The following is a 16542-nucleotide window of genomic DNA, read 5'->3' as shown; positions in this document are numbered from 1 at the left end:
CCGTGGCTCAGCGGTCCAGGCACCTAATCCAGGTAATCCAGTCTGGCAGTGTGCCGCCGGTTCAACTCCCGATCCCGACGGCCTCTAATGCAAGTCACCTCGTCCCATCTCTCTCTCTCTCTCCCCATTTCCTGTCAGCCTACTGTCTGTCCCTCCATAAAAAATATAAAATAAAGGCGAAAGCCAAAAAAACATTTAAAGTAAGAACATGCTGTGATTGGCCAGTAGCCACTTTGAGCGTAAACATGATTCGCAACTCGAACGGGGCTGAGTCGGTGAAGCGAACTTCGCAAAGTTTGACCAGTGTTGTTTTCGACGACTAAAAGTAAGACGAAAAGTGTTCGTCGACTACCTTTTTTCACTGACGAAAACTAAATGGAAACTACATGAAAACTAGGGGCGTGACCATTTGTACATGCTCCTAATTAATCCGTCCACCCACTGAACTCACTTAATCCACCTAAAGTTCTTTATTGCTATTAAGACAACATCATAGTGATACACCGAATATTCGGCTGCAGAAAATATTCGTCCGAAAATGGCTAAAAATGCCTTTTTGGCCTATTCCGTTTCGGCTCGAATAGGCCGGAAATATATCACAGAATAGTGTATGCAATTAATGCATTCAAAAGAGCTGAATAAATGTTTTATGGACCCATAATAGTGATTATTATTTAAGTTAAGTTTTGCCATGATCAGGTAGCTTTTGCCATGACAGCAATGGTCATGTTGTACTAATCCAGGGGGGGGGGGGGGGGGGGGGGTCACCAAATTATTTTTTCAACTGAATGGCTGGAATATGGAAATGAAGAGTTTACATAGTACTTGCATACACTTTCCTTATTTAATGATTATATCTGGTTTCAGTATTCAATTATGATATATTTTCTCTGTTATAAGGTTATTTTTTACAGTCAGTTTGTATTGGCGGTGGGGATGGGGGGCGGGGCGGGGGCACGAGACATGGCCAAAGCATTTCCGGGAGTCCCCAGCCAAAAAGGTTGAGAACCCCTGGTCTAATCCACCAAACCAAGTTCGCGGGGCGGATTCATTTGGAGCGTGATGTCGCTGCCTTGACGTCTGTCTCACGCCATTAGCCTGACGTCATTTAGCGCATTGGAAATACATGAAGTGTTGGAGGAACACGTTGATGTTCCATGAGGCAAAATGGCACGTCCTCTCATATTATACTGTATATTCTTCGTGAAAATAGATTATTTCCAGACCAGTTAATCTGCTGGTGTGTAAAAATTAATAAAAATAGAAAACCCGTTTTGTTTAGCAGCAAAAGGTAAACAGAGCAGGTGAACTGCACATAAACAGCTGCATTTCATTTGGCCCGACTAAACGCACATTTTGGCAGGCCTTGATGGCGTCATAATGCCTGATTCGCATCATAAATCTACATGCTTGTGGATCTGCTAAGCTAACTGCTAAGCTAACCTATTATGGAGAAGGATTTTTTTTAATTTTATTTTGTTGATTATCGATTAGTTCCTTTAAATCGATAAAATCAATAAAAACGGTTTGAATCCCTACAGTACAAATACAGCCCAACCATGCCAGTCGATTTGTTTAGTAAACTGTGATTGTCTGGTGCGGTTGCATTATCTCTGCTTATGCTCTGTCAAATTAACACTACACACTAAGTACACATCATTACATTATTAAACTTCATAAGCATTTAGATCTTAATTTATACCCCCCCCCAAAAAAAAATCCACATGTCCAATTATAATTTTTGGGGGTCCTTGACCTGAGAACCACTGACATAGATAAATAGTTTATTCAGCAAACTGTCATGATTTAGAAGTCATTTGTAGATTCTGGTCTTAATGGAGTAATACTATTAGTAGGATTAACAGCACGCACTGTTCTTCACATGAGAGCCTAACTGACTATGTAACAAAAAGAAGAGCGCGCACATAAAAAAATATAATAATAATCTAGCACAGGCCGTTTGTAATAAACGAACCAGTTTGTAAATCCGTCAAGTTTTGAGCAAGTTGAGTATTTCTGTTTGAGCTGCGTGTCTTTCAGAAGGTGCTCTCCAGAGTGTCGTACTTTTTCTCTTTGAAGTTCTTCAGTTCCAGGAAGTGTTTGGGCCTCTTATTGGCGCGCTGCTGCGCGGAGGAGGCGGCGGCGGCACCCGATTGGTGGGCGGCGTAGGAGGGGGAGGAGCACGAGGAGGGGAAGGGCGGGACCTCTGCCTCGATGACGGACAGGTCTTTGGCAGCAGACTGGTGATGCTGGTCCACTGCGGACAGACTGCTCTGAGATTTAACCCTATGGAGGACGACACAGGTGGCGTAAGATACGATAGCGTGTGGCTAGCATATAGGGCAATGGTTTTTGAGTGGTGAAACCACTCCAAGGAACAGCAATGGGACTATGTAGGGGCAAAAGTGGCGCTGTTGTGCCAGAAACAGAGAGAGAGATAGTGTTGCACTGTTGCCTGCTAATTACAGAGAGAGAGAGAGAGAGAGAGAGAGAGAGAGAGAGGCAGGGGGAGAGGGGAGTTGCACCACTCAGTAATTCACACGTGTGATTTTCGTCTGGCGTTCAACCCATTTAGACCTAAGTTCGATTCTACAAATGTCTTCTAAATCCTGACAGTTTTCAGGAAAACCCCATGTTTCTATGTCAGTGGTTCTCAACCCTTTTCATGTCAAGAACCCCCAGAAATGATATGTATTTGGTCGCCGACCCCCCATCTGAAAATATGTTGTTTCAGGGACGCCCCCCCCCCCGCCCCATGAGGCAAAGATTTGAGTTAAAAATGTTCGTTATGAAATAAAAATATATAAAAATTTTGCGCCACATTTTCACGATTTTTCAAAAATAGCAGACCTACAAGCTGAGTGCCGCGCTACGAGCTTGTAGGTCTGCTATTTTTTTTATTGTTTGTTGTAATTGTTTTGCTGTTTTTGTGGAGTATTTTGCTTTTATTGCTTGTTTATTATTGCGTTATATAGGCTTATATTTCTGCACTGTAGATAGATCAGTTTTTTTGGAAAGCACTTTAAGTCGACTGCTGTCGTTTTTAAATGTGCTGCATGAATAAAATTGACAAACTTGACAAACTTGATTTTGGCGGGATCCCCAGAGGATTAGTTTAATAATCTGCAACATTGTTTTCTTACTCAACAGTAAACAAAGACAGTTTAAGTGTATATACAGGATATCTGCACATTAATAAACTGACAATTTAAGGATCCTTAAAAATGAATGAGATGATTACTATGTCAAATATTGCCTAAGACAGAGGCAACATTTTTGAAAATATAGATCTACAAGCTCACAACGCGTTCAGCGTTGTGAGCTTGTAGATCAGCAATTTTCCACAATATTTATCTGGGGAACACACCCGGCCCGGACGCTGAAAATATACTAAGAACAAACATTTAACTCAAAAGGTGCTTTGTAAATCAATAAAATAAATAAAAATGTATTTATTTAACCCATTTGGGGGGGGGGGGGGGGGGGGACCCCTTTTGGTGTTTTAAGCACTATGTTATACTTTAGCTATTGAGAAATACCAGATCTACAGCTACAAGCTTGTAGGTCTGCTATTTTTTGAGAAATCGTGAAAATGTGGTGCAAATCTTTGAATAATTATATATCCTTTCAGAGCGAACGTTTTTAACTCAAATTATGTCCCTGGAACAACACATTTTCAGATGGGGGGTCGGCGGCCAAATAGATATATTCTTGGGGGTCCTTGACATGAAAACGTTTGAGAACCACCGACATAGAAACATGGATCTTTTCATAAAACTGTTGTGGATTTAGAAGACATTTTGTAGAATCGTCCTCAGGTCTAAATGGGTAAAAGCAAATGCAGCTACGTAACAATAATGCCTCTCTAAGAAGTCATAGGCAAATTAACAATTCATTGTTATTTTCATTTATGGTTTTAATGTTCTGTATTATTATTATTATCTTGTGAACCACTGTACAATGTGACTAAATGCAGGTGAATACAACATGAATGACTCACACAGAGGCTAGCTCAGTGAGAGCTTCCTGGTACTTCACAAACTCTGCTTCACCAAAAACCTAAAGACACACGCACACGCGCACGCGCACACACACACACACACACACACACACACACACACACACACACACACACACACACACACACACACACACACACACACACACACACACACACACACACACACACACACACACACACACACACACACACACACACACACACACACGCACGCACGCACGCACGCACGCACACGTTTATTTGCGTTCACATTTAACAAGAAAGAAAACACCTAAATGCAGATAAATAGCTATAGAGGTTATAGTGTCCAGCCTGAGATTGGAAGGTCGGGTCATACCAAAGACCCCAAAAATGGGACCCAGTGCCTCCCCTGCTAGGGGTAAGTACGGTAAGTCTCTGCGACATACTGTACTAGCGTCATGTCTAGCAATTTTCCTGGGGTCCCCGGAAACCCACTCTGAGAACCGAATGGGTCTGACCTGGGGCATTCACTTCCAGTCATTTTTACTAGTTGACTAGTTGCCTAGTTTACTAGCCGACTAGTTGTTTAACTACCTATTATTTTTTTGGAAATAGATATTTGTACATTTAAAAACTGTGTACATTGGTGACTATAACTATAATCTACCTGATCTTGAGGCCTACACAATAAAATAAAATAAAATAAAAAAACTAGTACTAAACAATATATAAAGTATATACAGTATGCATAGTTTCATTATATAGATATTCCACTGTTACGTTCTTAGCTTACGTATGATTCATGTCATGATAACTACTTTTTGTTTGCATATGATGTATTGCCATTTGCCATGCTTTTTGTTCTTGCTTACTGTAAATCGCTCTGGATTAAGAGCATCTGCTAAATGCCTAACTTGTAAATTGTATAAAATAGGGCATTAACTTACGGAAGAACATAAAGTTTAAATTTCAATTCTTGTAGATCGGCTATTTTCGTTATCTTGACTCGACAATGTTATACGGTGAAGTAGGGCATTCATTAAAAAACAAACAAAAGAAACATTGATGGTTGGAGATATATTTCTAATCCACTCACGCATGGACACACACACACACACACACACACACACACACTTAGTCATCATAGCTTCGTTAGCATTGAGTTTGTCAGTGAATTTTTTTTTCGTCGTATAGTTTTAGTCTAAATTAAACATCGCATCACACACTCGTACCTCACAACGCACAACGCACAACCTCACAACGCTCACAACGCATCGCGCTGCGACGCGTTGTGAGCTTGTAGATCTCCTATTTTCAGCATGCAACCACGTGTAAAATGACTGGATATCTTGTCCACTAGTCCCTTTCCGAACATTTAAGTCTAGTTTTTATTTGTCAGTATATTTAATTTAACTTAGTTTTAGTCATCATGGCTTAGTTCTTATTTCGTTTTTGTCAGTGAAAAGAGGTAGTCGACGAACATTTTTCGTCTTGGTTTTAGTCGACGAAAACAACACTGTGTCATAGCCCCTCGGCAGCGTGTCTATCAGTGTATACAGTACCTCAGTGTGCTGTCGTAGCCCCTCAGCAGCGTGTCTATCAGTGTATACAGTACCTCAGTGTGCTGTCGTAGCCTCTCAGCAGCGTGTATCAGTGTATACAGTACCTCAGTGTGCTGTCGTAGCCTCTCGGCAGCGTGTATCAGTGTGTACAGTACCTCAGTGTGCTGTCGTAGCCTCTCAGCAGCGTGTCTATCAGTGTGTACAGTACCTCGGTGTGCTGTCGTAGCCTCTCAGCAGCGTGTATCAGTGTGTACAGTACCTCAGTGTGCTGTCGTAGCCTCTCAGCAGCGTGTCTATCAGTGTGTACAGTACCTCAGTGTGCTGTCGTAGCCTCTCAGCAGCGTGTCTATCAGTGTATACAGTACCTCAGTGTGCTGTCGTAGCCCCTCAGCAGCGTGTCTATCAGTGTGTACAGTACCTCAGTGTGCTGTCGTAGCATCTCAGCAGCGTGTCTATCAGTGTGTACAGTACCTCGGTGTGCTGTCGTAGCCCCTCGGCAGCGTGTCTTATCAGTGTGTACAGTACCTCAGTGTGCTGTCGTAGCATCTCAGCAGCGTGTCTATCAGTGTGTACAGTACCTCGGTGTGCTGTCGTAGCCCCTCGGCAGCGTGTCTTATCAGTGTGTACAGTACCTCAGTGTGCTGTCGTAGCATCTCAGCAGCGTGTCTATCAGTGCATACAGTACCTCAGTGTGCTGTCGTAGCCTCTCAGCAGCGTGTCTATCAGTGCGTACAGTACCTCGGTGTGCTGTCGTAGCCTCTCAGCAGCGTGTCTATCAGTGTATATACAGTACCTCAGTGTGCTGTCGTAGCCTCTCAGCAGCGTGTCTATCAGTGTATATACAGTACCTCAGTGTGCTGTCGTAGCCTCACAGCAGCGTGTCTATCAGTGCGTACAGTACCTCGGTGTGCTGTCGTAGCCTCTCAGCAGCTTGTCTATCAGTGTATATACAGTACCTCAGTGTGCTGTCGTAGCCTCTCAGCAGCGTGTCTATCAGTGTGTACAGTACCTCGGTGCCGTGGCGGGCGCTGTCGTAGCCTCTCAGCAGCGTGTCGATCAGGGAGCCCGAGGCATCCTGGATCACACTAGGCCGGGAGCTCCTCAGCTCCAGGAGCCACGTGCGGAACCTCTTCCCTGTCAGAGCGCTGGGCGCGCCTCCCAGCTCCCGGAACGGTAGATCTGGAGAAAAAAACAAAAACAAAGAAACTAACCATAATTATGTCGTGAAATAAATATGATGTACTGTTGTTTTAGTACTAGTCATTTTGATGACGTTCACTGCAGGGCATGGTCTCAAGAGGCGAACGGGTATCGACTGTTTGTGTTATCAACTCTACGCACACGTTTGGACATCAGTCTCATTGGGCACACGTTTAAACTTCCTCCCCGTTAACTGTCCTCCCTATTAGTTACAGACCTGTAAGGGTCCATTTGGTTCCATGTGTACGCTTTCAGAGTTACAGAACTGTAAGGGTCCACTTGGTTCTATTTGTACACTCTCAGAGTTACAGACCTGTAAGGGTCCATTTGTACACTCTCAGTGTTACAGACCTGTAAGGGTCCATTTGGTTCCATGTGTTACACTCTAAGTGTTACAGAGCGGTAAGGGGTCCATTTGGTTCCATTTGTACACTCTCAGAGTTACAGACCTGTAAGGGTCCATTTGGTTCCATGTGTTACACTCTCAGTGTTACAGAGCGGTAAGGAGTCCATTTGGTTCCATTTGTACACTCTCAGTGTTACAGAGCGGTAACGGTAAGGGGTCCATTTGGTTCCCCACATCAGTCATTTAACTGGACCTCACGTTGAGAAGCCATAAGGAAGTATTTCAACCCATTTATATATATTTATATATTCTAAATCCTGATAGTTTTCTGAAAAACCTATGTTTCTTTGTCAGTGGTTCTCAAGGTTTTTCATGTCAAGGACCCCCAAGAATTACATGAATTTGGCCGCCGACCCCAATCTGAAAATATTTTGTTCCATGGACCCCCCAGAAGCAAAGATTTGAGTTAAAACATGCTCTCTGAAATAATATATACCGGGATTTCAATGATTTGTGCCGCATTCTCACGATTCTTAAAAAATAGCAGACCTACAAGCTCGTAGTGCGGCACTCAGTGCCGCGCTATGAGCTTGTAGATCTGCTATTTTTCAACAGCTAAAGTATAACATAATGCTTAACAAGCAGTGGATGTGAAACATGAAGGAAGTCGTGCTTACCAGTGTCTCTAATGGCATCTAGCGCCCTCATCCTGTATAGGTAGTCATAGCAACCTGAAACACACACACACACACACACACACACACACACACACACACACACACACACACACACACACACACACACACACACACACACACACACACACACACACACACACACACACACACACACACACACACACACACAGCTTGTAGATCTGCTATTGTATTACAATACATGTTGCTATATACTGTTCATAGCAACAACAACCCAAAAAGGGCTTCCCGTCCATTAAGCAATCGTACCGTTAAGAGGGAATATTTAACGGACCGGAATCGTTCAAACCAAGATACCAACCAAGTTTGTGTGTCTCCGAGTGTGTGAGCGCGCACGTGCGCGTGTGTCTGTCCGAGTGTGCCCGTACCAGTGTGTGGTCCAGATGTCAGTCTGTCATCATCAGGAGACAGCAGACGGGGCTCAAACTTGATCCTCTGGACCTTGGTGAGTTTGGAGTCGATCTCCTGCCTGAGCTCCTGTGATATCACACACACACACACACACACACACACACACACACACACACACACACACACACACACACACACACACACACACACACACACACACACACACACACACACACACACACACACACACACACACACACACACACACAGTAGTGGAACATAGGGTCATTATTTATGTCTTGCGTAGCCAGACAACTATTCCACAATCTCCAAATGCTATATAGTCTGGAACTACATCCCCCATGAGCTGAGTAACGTAAGCTGCCATTTCCGTTCACGAAAATATATTTTAAAATATCTTTAGAGCTTATTTTTGTATATTATTTTCTGCTAAGCAACAAGCTATAATATGCTTAGATGTTTTCTATTCATATTAAGATAAATGTGCGCGACTACGAAACGGAAGTGGCGAGGACTAGGCTCAACTTCCGCTTTATAGTTCAACTCATGACAGCTCTTCCGTCGGCCCAGACTGTGTGATGAAGCGTTTTGGAAATCGCGGAGGCAACAGTCTGGTTAACACGAGACTATTATTTATGGGACAGTACGTACAGTAGGGTCATTATTATTTGTTTACCTTGGGTCCGTTGTGCCCGAGGGGAACGTGAGGTCCTCTGCGAGACTTGACGGCAAACCTCATGATCTGACGTTTGACGAAGATGAACAGCAACACAAACACCTACAGCGAGAGACCACGAGAGAACAGGAACACAATGTTTACTGTATGTATTTACTACACTGGAATGCACAATAATAATAAGAATAATAATACATGTTAATTGAATTTTTATAGGCTGTGTAAAGCCCAAACCAATGGGTCGCCATGCAACTCCTTGCAACCACACATTTGCGACGTGCGAGTAGACGCATGTATGTAGCAGATAATAAAATAGGGTGCATTTTGCATCCCAAAACACAGTTTATAGTTAAGGGACCCACTGGCCCAAAGGCTAATCAGTCCTTTGTGTGGGTTACGTTAGGGTTTTATAAATACTACACCAATGAAAGGTATTAGGAAGAGCTTGTGACTGAATAATAACTTGTGACGGCCCCAGGGCAGGGTTTATGTGTGTGCTAATCATAGGCGGAGCTTGAACTTGACGCCTGGGGGTGCGCGCGATTTTTATTATTTTTATTTTTTATTATTTTAGAGTTTTTACAATGCCCTAACCCCTAAAAATGAGTTATTTAGGTAGTACAGCAGCTCACACACATACACACATGCACTACAGCCATATAGCGAGTCATCATATCATGATAAGAGAGATGATTACAAACTACAGTCAGAAGTTAAGTTAAAAAAAAAAAAAAAAAAAAAAAAAAACATTTTTCTTTTTTTTGCCAGGGGGTGCAGTGCACCCCCTGAACCCCCTCAAGCTCCGCCCATGGTGCTAATCTGTCTTTCAGTGTGATGGGACCTGGTTGGAGAGTGGTGGCAATCAAGGATTGGAGGCAGCTGGCCAGTGCCTCCAATCACTATAAAAGAGCCACCTTGCCAGTGCTTCTTTCTCTTCCACACCAGAGCATATTGTTTTTTTTATTCAGTTTGAGGTGGCAGTTTAGTTTCTCTGCCAAGTTTTTGTTGGAAACGTGTTTGTTCTACTTTAAAATTAATCATTCTATTTAATAAACGTTACATTTTTGCATTCATCCCTTGCTTGTTTCCCTTCTTTGTTATGGTCTGAGAGACATTGGATCCATTGGAACAACAAAGACAGTCCAGGGGTTGACACTAAGGGCCGATTCATACTCCTATTTTACCGCTGTTTCGGCGCTGTAGTGCCGAAATGATTTCGCCTCGTCAGACATTTTCAGTAGCACCGAAGAGCCGACTTTAGGACGGTACCCGCCCCCCCGAACCTCAAATGACGTCACATTGTAGGCTCTACAGCGCCGAACCGACTTTTATTCAGGTCTAAAATAGGAGTATGAATCGGTCCTAACAGTTGTCCGACTCAACTGCCCATGGCAAGTAAATAAAAACGTCCGGGGCAAGTAGATGGCTTTCAGGTTGCCCGACAAGGCAAGTGCATTCAGAAACAGAATAAAACAAGTGGGTTAAATTTGTTTTTGTGCATAGTTGCCACTGTGTCTTTTTTTTATGATCTTAGTGCTTTAACCCTTCTAAATCATGACAGTTTTCTGAAATACTAATGTTTCTATATGAGTGGTGCTCTACATTTATATCTGTATTTGGCCGTGGACCCCCATCTGAACATGTTTTTCCAGGGACCTCCCAGAAGCAAAGATTTGAGTTGAAAACGTTCGCTCTGAAAGAATATATATTCCAAATTTGCGCCATATTTTCACGATTTTTCAAAAATAGCAGACCTACAAGCTCTTGGTACCACGGCACATGAAAGGCCCTGAAAACAAGGCTCCAGACATCCCCAAAATAAACTGATCAGGCTACTACTTGGCTGGCCTCACTCCCCGAAACCACCTCACCCCTGCCCACATTGACAGGCAGGAATGGCTTCGGGTTGACGACAGACTACAGCATCTTGCAATGGGCCTGGTCCACAAGATTCAATATGCCAGTATAGTAAGATACCCATGTATGCCTGTCTAAATACTTCCTTAATGTCAACGAAGTCCACACTCACAACACCAGAGGGTGTTCAACAAACCACGTACAACCCAGATTCGGCTCAAACAAGGGATTAAATTAATTTCGCTCCTATGCCACTAAAATGTGGAATGCCTTACCAACAGGCAGCCATTAAGACATGCAAATCCCTTGGCTCCTTCACAACCGCTCTCAAAGAAAGAGCACTTAAGTTAAAACATTGTGAACTATCCCTTCAAGACCCCTTTCCCCCCACACTGTACATGTTTTTCCCTTTTTTTACTTTCTTTATGATGATGATTTCCTGTTTTTTTATAGAAGTGTATATTATATTTGTACGTCTCTAAATGTTCTGAATGAATGAAAAATGAATTGAAAATGGTGGACCCAGCTGTTGTAAATAAGTGTAATATGCTTCATCATGGATCGTCCACAAAGTAGCAGTTTTTTTATTGACTTGTGCTTACATTTGAAATGTGCCCATTCTGCATACTGTGAAATAAAATGTTCAATCAATCAATCAATTACTATCACAATATAAGCTGTTAAACACCGTTATATTTTATAGCAATGATTAATTACTATCACAATGTATTGTAGAGCTATTTAACACTGTTACTGAACACTGTCCCAATATAGAGCTATTTAACACTGTTACTGAACACACACTCTTACAATGATTACAGACAAACACACACACTCACACACACACACACACACACACACACACACACACACACACACACACACACACACACACACACACACACACACACACACACACACACACACACACACACACACTCTAATAAAAATTAAATAATACAATGTAACTCACCAGACTGCCATATGCCATCACCAGCACCACATTCACACTGGACAGAGGAGCGTCAGACCTCATCGTGAAGTAAAAAATATATAAATACTGTAGGGGAGACGGGGGTAATGTGAGACACTGGGTAATGTGAGACACCCCCTATATCACATGACCACAAGACATTTGTGTCATGTGACCATTATATGTTGAAGCCCCTCCCATTTCCTACCTGCCATGGAGGAGAGGACCTTATTGTGCTGTGGTAAGCATGTTTTTTTCACAAAAATATGTTTTTTGCATGTAAAAGTAAATTTTCTTGTCGTCAACATAATCAGCTGTTGTGTCAAAGCAAATTAATTCAGGTAGAAAAACTTAAATCATACACGTTGATGAACTACCATCATATACATCCATGAGATTGCTGCTAGCTGAAGATTAGCCTGAATTGCTAAAAGAGGTCCTGTTTACCAAAATGTGGGTGTGGGGTAAAGTGAGACAAATGCTCTGGGGTAAAGCGAGACACTGTCTCACATTACCCCACCATGAGGCACAAGTTAAGTTCAGTCTTAAACATATTTTAATCTAATATTACATTGCATATGTTTTATTTTCTATGTCATAAACATTGTAGAAAATGCCAAGATACACCAGAAAGACAACCTGGGGTGGAACCGCCCTTGTAGAGATGGAGAAGGCAGCCGCTGAGAGCAAGGCAGAAAAGAAGATAATACACCAGAAATATATGCACAATTGCACAAATTTTCAGAAGAATCCTGGGAAACACGAAAGCATGGGAGAGACCCACATTTGCTATAAAGGAAAACGATGTGGCACATGTTCTGAAATGTGATGTGGCGAAGAAGCTGCCACAACCTAAACAGCGTGGAGGAACCACACAGAGAGAGCAAATCCTCATCTTTAGAAACCAGTGACTTCCAGGAAAGTCTGGATGGCAACCGAGGAAGGTCAGTGACGCTGGAGAGACAGCTGACCTCCAGGAAAGACTGGCGGGGTAACAGGGGCCAGCAGCCCCTGTCGCAGCACTCGCAAGCTACAGAACGTACAAATAAGCAATACCCCCAGAGTCTTCCGAGAGGAGGGGAGGAAGGGAGACTCGATAGAACAGATTCAACGACAACAACAATGCCAGTGACACCGACTCAGAGAAGGCTTCTTTGACTCAAATACACCAGAGTAAGGCTAAGTGTGGACACTGGACAAGGATGGACACATGCACACCGCACATACAAACAGTCTGGTGAGATGTAGGAGAACCCTAGGCATGAGGCAAACCATAGTCCTAGAGACCTCAGTGCCTGCAGTCCCCCAAGAACACACAAGGCCGAGGGAGCCTCCTGTTGGTTCAGGCATGACAGCAAGGACAGTGGGCAGATCTTCGGGGGGTTCCCTGGGCGAGCTGGTCGCTGGGGTGTGGTCAGCACTGGTTTACTGCACCTGGCCAGCAGGTCACTGCGTTCCCTGTTGGCCGGGTGTGGCCAATGCTATAGCTGGTTTCACCTCGGTGATGGCTGTGCCCGGGGCGCCCCTCCACAGATTTGTCTATAGCTGTGGGCATGGAGGAGAGGGGCAGTGACTTGGCCAAATCACTGCTGACCCGCCAACTGGAGAGTGTAGTTGTTGAGGGTTAAAACACTCTAAGACGTTTGGAGACCACCTGATAACCTCTCTTCCAGGCCAAGGCTTCATCCATTTATGATGATTTATGATTATAATCACATCGTTGATGTATTTACAAACTGTAACCTTCAGGGCTGGAATGTAGAGTAGGCCTAGTTGTAGCTGTAGCTGTTCTAGCTGGTTCTGATGGTGCTGAGCCCCTACTAGCCTGCTCTAAGGGTCAAGTGTTCCGAACCCAATTGCTGTCTACTATGCTAAAGTGACACAGATACATTCCCGGTCTTAATGGGTTAAATGGGGGGAAACTTCGACCGAGAGAAACGTTTATCTCTTTTAGCAAGTGTTGCTTTTTGTAGAGATGTGAATTGTGTGCGTGTGTGTTGTGTTCTAATCATTTGAATGTTAATTAAAACATTTTGAATTACAGAATGTTGTCTTTGATTCTGTTCAGACTTACTTTAAAGTGTTTAGAAAGAAAATGTGGTTAATGACCAATTCCCATGATTCTGTTACTAGTCTGACATTAGTTTTGGAATGTGTGGTTGTCAAGCTAGCTGTCAGTGTTCTAACTGTTAAAACAAGTGTTTTTATGGTAGTTTTAAAGTGAAAAGAATAAGTGGTTCACTTTACCCCATTGATTTTGCTGGTCTGTCTCACTTTACCCCAGCCCTGGGGTAAAGTGAGACACCTGACCACTTTTTTAAAAACAATCATATTTTCACTGCCCTTTGTCTTGGATTCATTCTAATCATTTCCATTTTTAGGAAACATCCCAAATGAATGGGAAATATGTAAATTTGACTGATATATCATTTTAGCTCGCCTACAGGGGAGCAAATGTAAAAAGTGTCTCACATTACCCCCGTCTCCCCTACTATGAATTATGATAAACTCATAACTCACTTAACTCTCATGACATGACGTATTATTTTATGACATAACCTAACTCACGCACTCACATAACTGACACGTTTTAGTTTTTTTAAAACATAAAAGCATGTATTAAACTCCCAAAGTGCTGCGACCGTGGAAACAAACAAGAAACTTTTCTGTCGCTGTGTTACACCCAAACCGTAAACCTATTGAATTGTGCGACGCCACATATTGATGGCTTTTGCACACCGTGTAACTTGCCAGTCAAATACTCCACTTGGTTGAAGAATGGCATCTGCTTAATTGTTGTCCTTTCTGGACTGTTGTGTGAGGTAAAGACATTTAATTCCTTTACATTATTCTCTAGGGTCACGGATTATAATAGGTCACCGATGTCGGTGTGATCTCAAGCCTGGAATTATTTGTTGACTTCCTGGATAATCATCACGTGATGTCGCAAGAGGATCGTTGACGTTACGTCGTGTGTTTTGTGTACCGTGTCGCCATCTGCTGTTCAAACAGTGAATGGCGGTTCTTCAGGGGTTTTCAACTGATTATGAACCAGGGACCACCACGCTGACTAATAATCAACCTGGGGACCACCACCCTAACTAAGAATCAACCTGGGGACCACTGTTGAGTTGGGTGAGGGGATATAAAAAATAATATCAAATTTGTTCATTTGAGGTGAATTAAATCAAGCCCTTAGGCTATAACAGTCAGTATAATTTAACTAGCATATGCTAGTCGTTCGGAGCTATTCCTTTCCCATGGTTGCCCTTACTCTGTTCTCTTAACCTTCCATATTAAACTCATAGATGGCAGACACATGCGATTGCATGATTATATGGGCACATTTGAGTTCCTAATAGACTCAACCAGTCAATCCGGTTCACTTTCCCTTGAAATTCAAACTCCCTTTCTGTGGAAGTTCTTGACATCCGACTTCCCAGTAACTGACATTGATGTCATCATACATCACCAGGTCACTTAATGAACTAGTTTATTTCCCAACTAGTGGTCGATAAAAAACATACTAAATGCATGGCCAGGGACCACATGCAATACCTTCACGGACCACCAGTGGTCCACGGACCACCAGTTGAAAACCTCTGAGGTACACTATTGACTTTAAAATAATTATACATTAAATTGTGAAGGCCATGCGGCACCGCAATTGTTTGTTTGATTGATTGATGTATTTATTAACAGTTTGCAGAATTACAGTACAACATATGCAACCCATATCCGGCACAAACAAGGGACTAAATTAATTTCGCTCCTATGCCACCAAAATATGGAACGCCCTACCAACAGTCATTAAGACATGCAAATCAATTGACTCCTTCAAAACTACTCTCAAAGGGCACATACCTACGTAGGCCTACGGCTGCAATTCGAAACTGGCCCCCGTAAAATCTGAATCCCGCTTATTTTCCCTTTTTACCTCCTCTATGATGATTTCCTGTTTTGACTATTATAGTTGTGTATATTTGTATACATCTCTAAATGTTTTGATGAATTGAAAATGGTGTAAGTGTAATGCTTTATGGTGTCGTCCACAGTTAACAGTTTTTGTATTGAGTTGTACTTGAAATGTACCGTAATTCTGCAAACTGTTAATCAATAAATCAATCAAATTTCAAGCATGACTCAATACAAAAAACTGTTAACTGTGAGTGGATGACCCAATAAAGCACTACACTTGTTTATAAGAGGGTCCACCTTGTTCAATTCATCATAACATTTAGAGACGTACAAATATACACTTCTATTTAGCCAAAAAACTGGAAATCATCATCATAAAGGAGGTCAAAAGGGAAAAGAAAACATATACAGTGAGGGGGAATTAAGGGGTGGGTGGTGGATTCAGTTTTTACGGGGTCAGTTTCAAATTGCAGCCGTCCGTAGGTGCCCTTTGAGAGCGGTTTTGAAGGAGTCAAGGGATTTGCATGTCTTAATGACTGTTGGTAGGGCGTTCCACATTTTGGTGGCATAGGATCGAAATTAATTTAGACCATGGAGTCTTTACATCTTTAAACTTTGCAGCAGCACGATTTTTCCCTGCCAGATAATCTTGTTTTGTTGTTTAGAGCAGTGGTTTTCAACCATTTCTTCCCATTATTTTTTCCCATTATTTATTCAGCATCTGAGCCACGGACCACAATTTGATGACATTTATTATAGCCTTTCAGATCCATTTGAGCCACGGACCACCTGGCCCATATCTGTCTGTCCCCCTCTGTCTGCCTGTGCCTGTGTCTGTCTGTCTGTCTGTCTGTCTGTCTGTCTGTCTGTCTGTCTGTCTGTCTGTCTGTCTGTCTGTCTGTCTGTCTGTCTGTCTGCGTGCGTGCGTGCGTGCGTGCGA

At 42.7% G+C, this 16542-nt stretch overlaps 1 protein-coding gene across 1 annotated transcript; it reads right to left on the bottom strand.

Moving 5' to 3' along the window:
* Positions 1-964: 964 nt before the first annotated feature.
* Positions 965-14333, bottom strand: LOC310856821 (protein C1orf43 homolog). The gene is made up of 8 exons (XM_083762313.1): positions 14176-14333; positions 11685-11776; positions 8855-8956; positions 8175-8283; positions 7768-7821; positions 6554-6723; positions 4001-4059; positions 965-2286 (listed from the first exon to the last, which is right to left on the bottom strand). The coding sequence occupies exons 2-8, from the start codon at positions 11745-11747 to the stop codon at positions 2037-2039; spliced, it is 807 nt and encodes a 268-aa protein (XP_083618439.1). The 5' UTR covers positions 11748-11776; positions 14176-14333; the 3' UTR covers positions 965-2036.
* Between the last annotated feature and the right edge of the window lie 2209 nt (positions 14334-16542).

This window comes from Protomyctophum parallelum, assembly GCF_964188405.1.
Source record: "Protomyctophum parallelum genome assembly, chromosome: 3".
Classification (NCBI taxonomy): Eukaryota; Metazoa; Chordata; class Actinopteri; order Myctophiformes; family Myctophidae; genus Protomyctophum; species Protomyctophum parallelum.
Note: the sequence above shows the minus strand (reverse complement) of the source record. Positions and strands in the feature narration are given on the sequence as shown.

Excerpts from the sequence above, each read along its gene's own strand:
- LOC310856821 (XM_083762313.1), bottom strand. The coding sequence starts at position 11,747 with ATGAGGTCTGACGCTCCTCTGTCCAGTGTGAATGTGGTGCTGGTGATG. Across the intron at positions 6,724-7,767 it reads AGATGCCATTAGAGACACTG|ATCTACCGTTCCGGGAGCTG; the intron begins GTAAGCACGACT and ends TTTTTTCTCCAG. Across the intron at positions 2,287-4,000 it reads CTCACTGAGCTAGCCTCTGT|GGTTAAATCTCAGAGCAGTC; the intron begins GTGAGTCATTCA and ends CGTCCTCCATAG.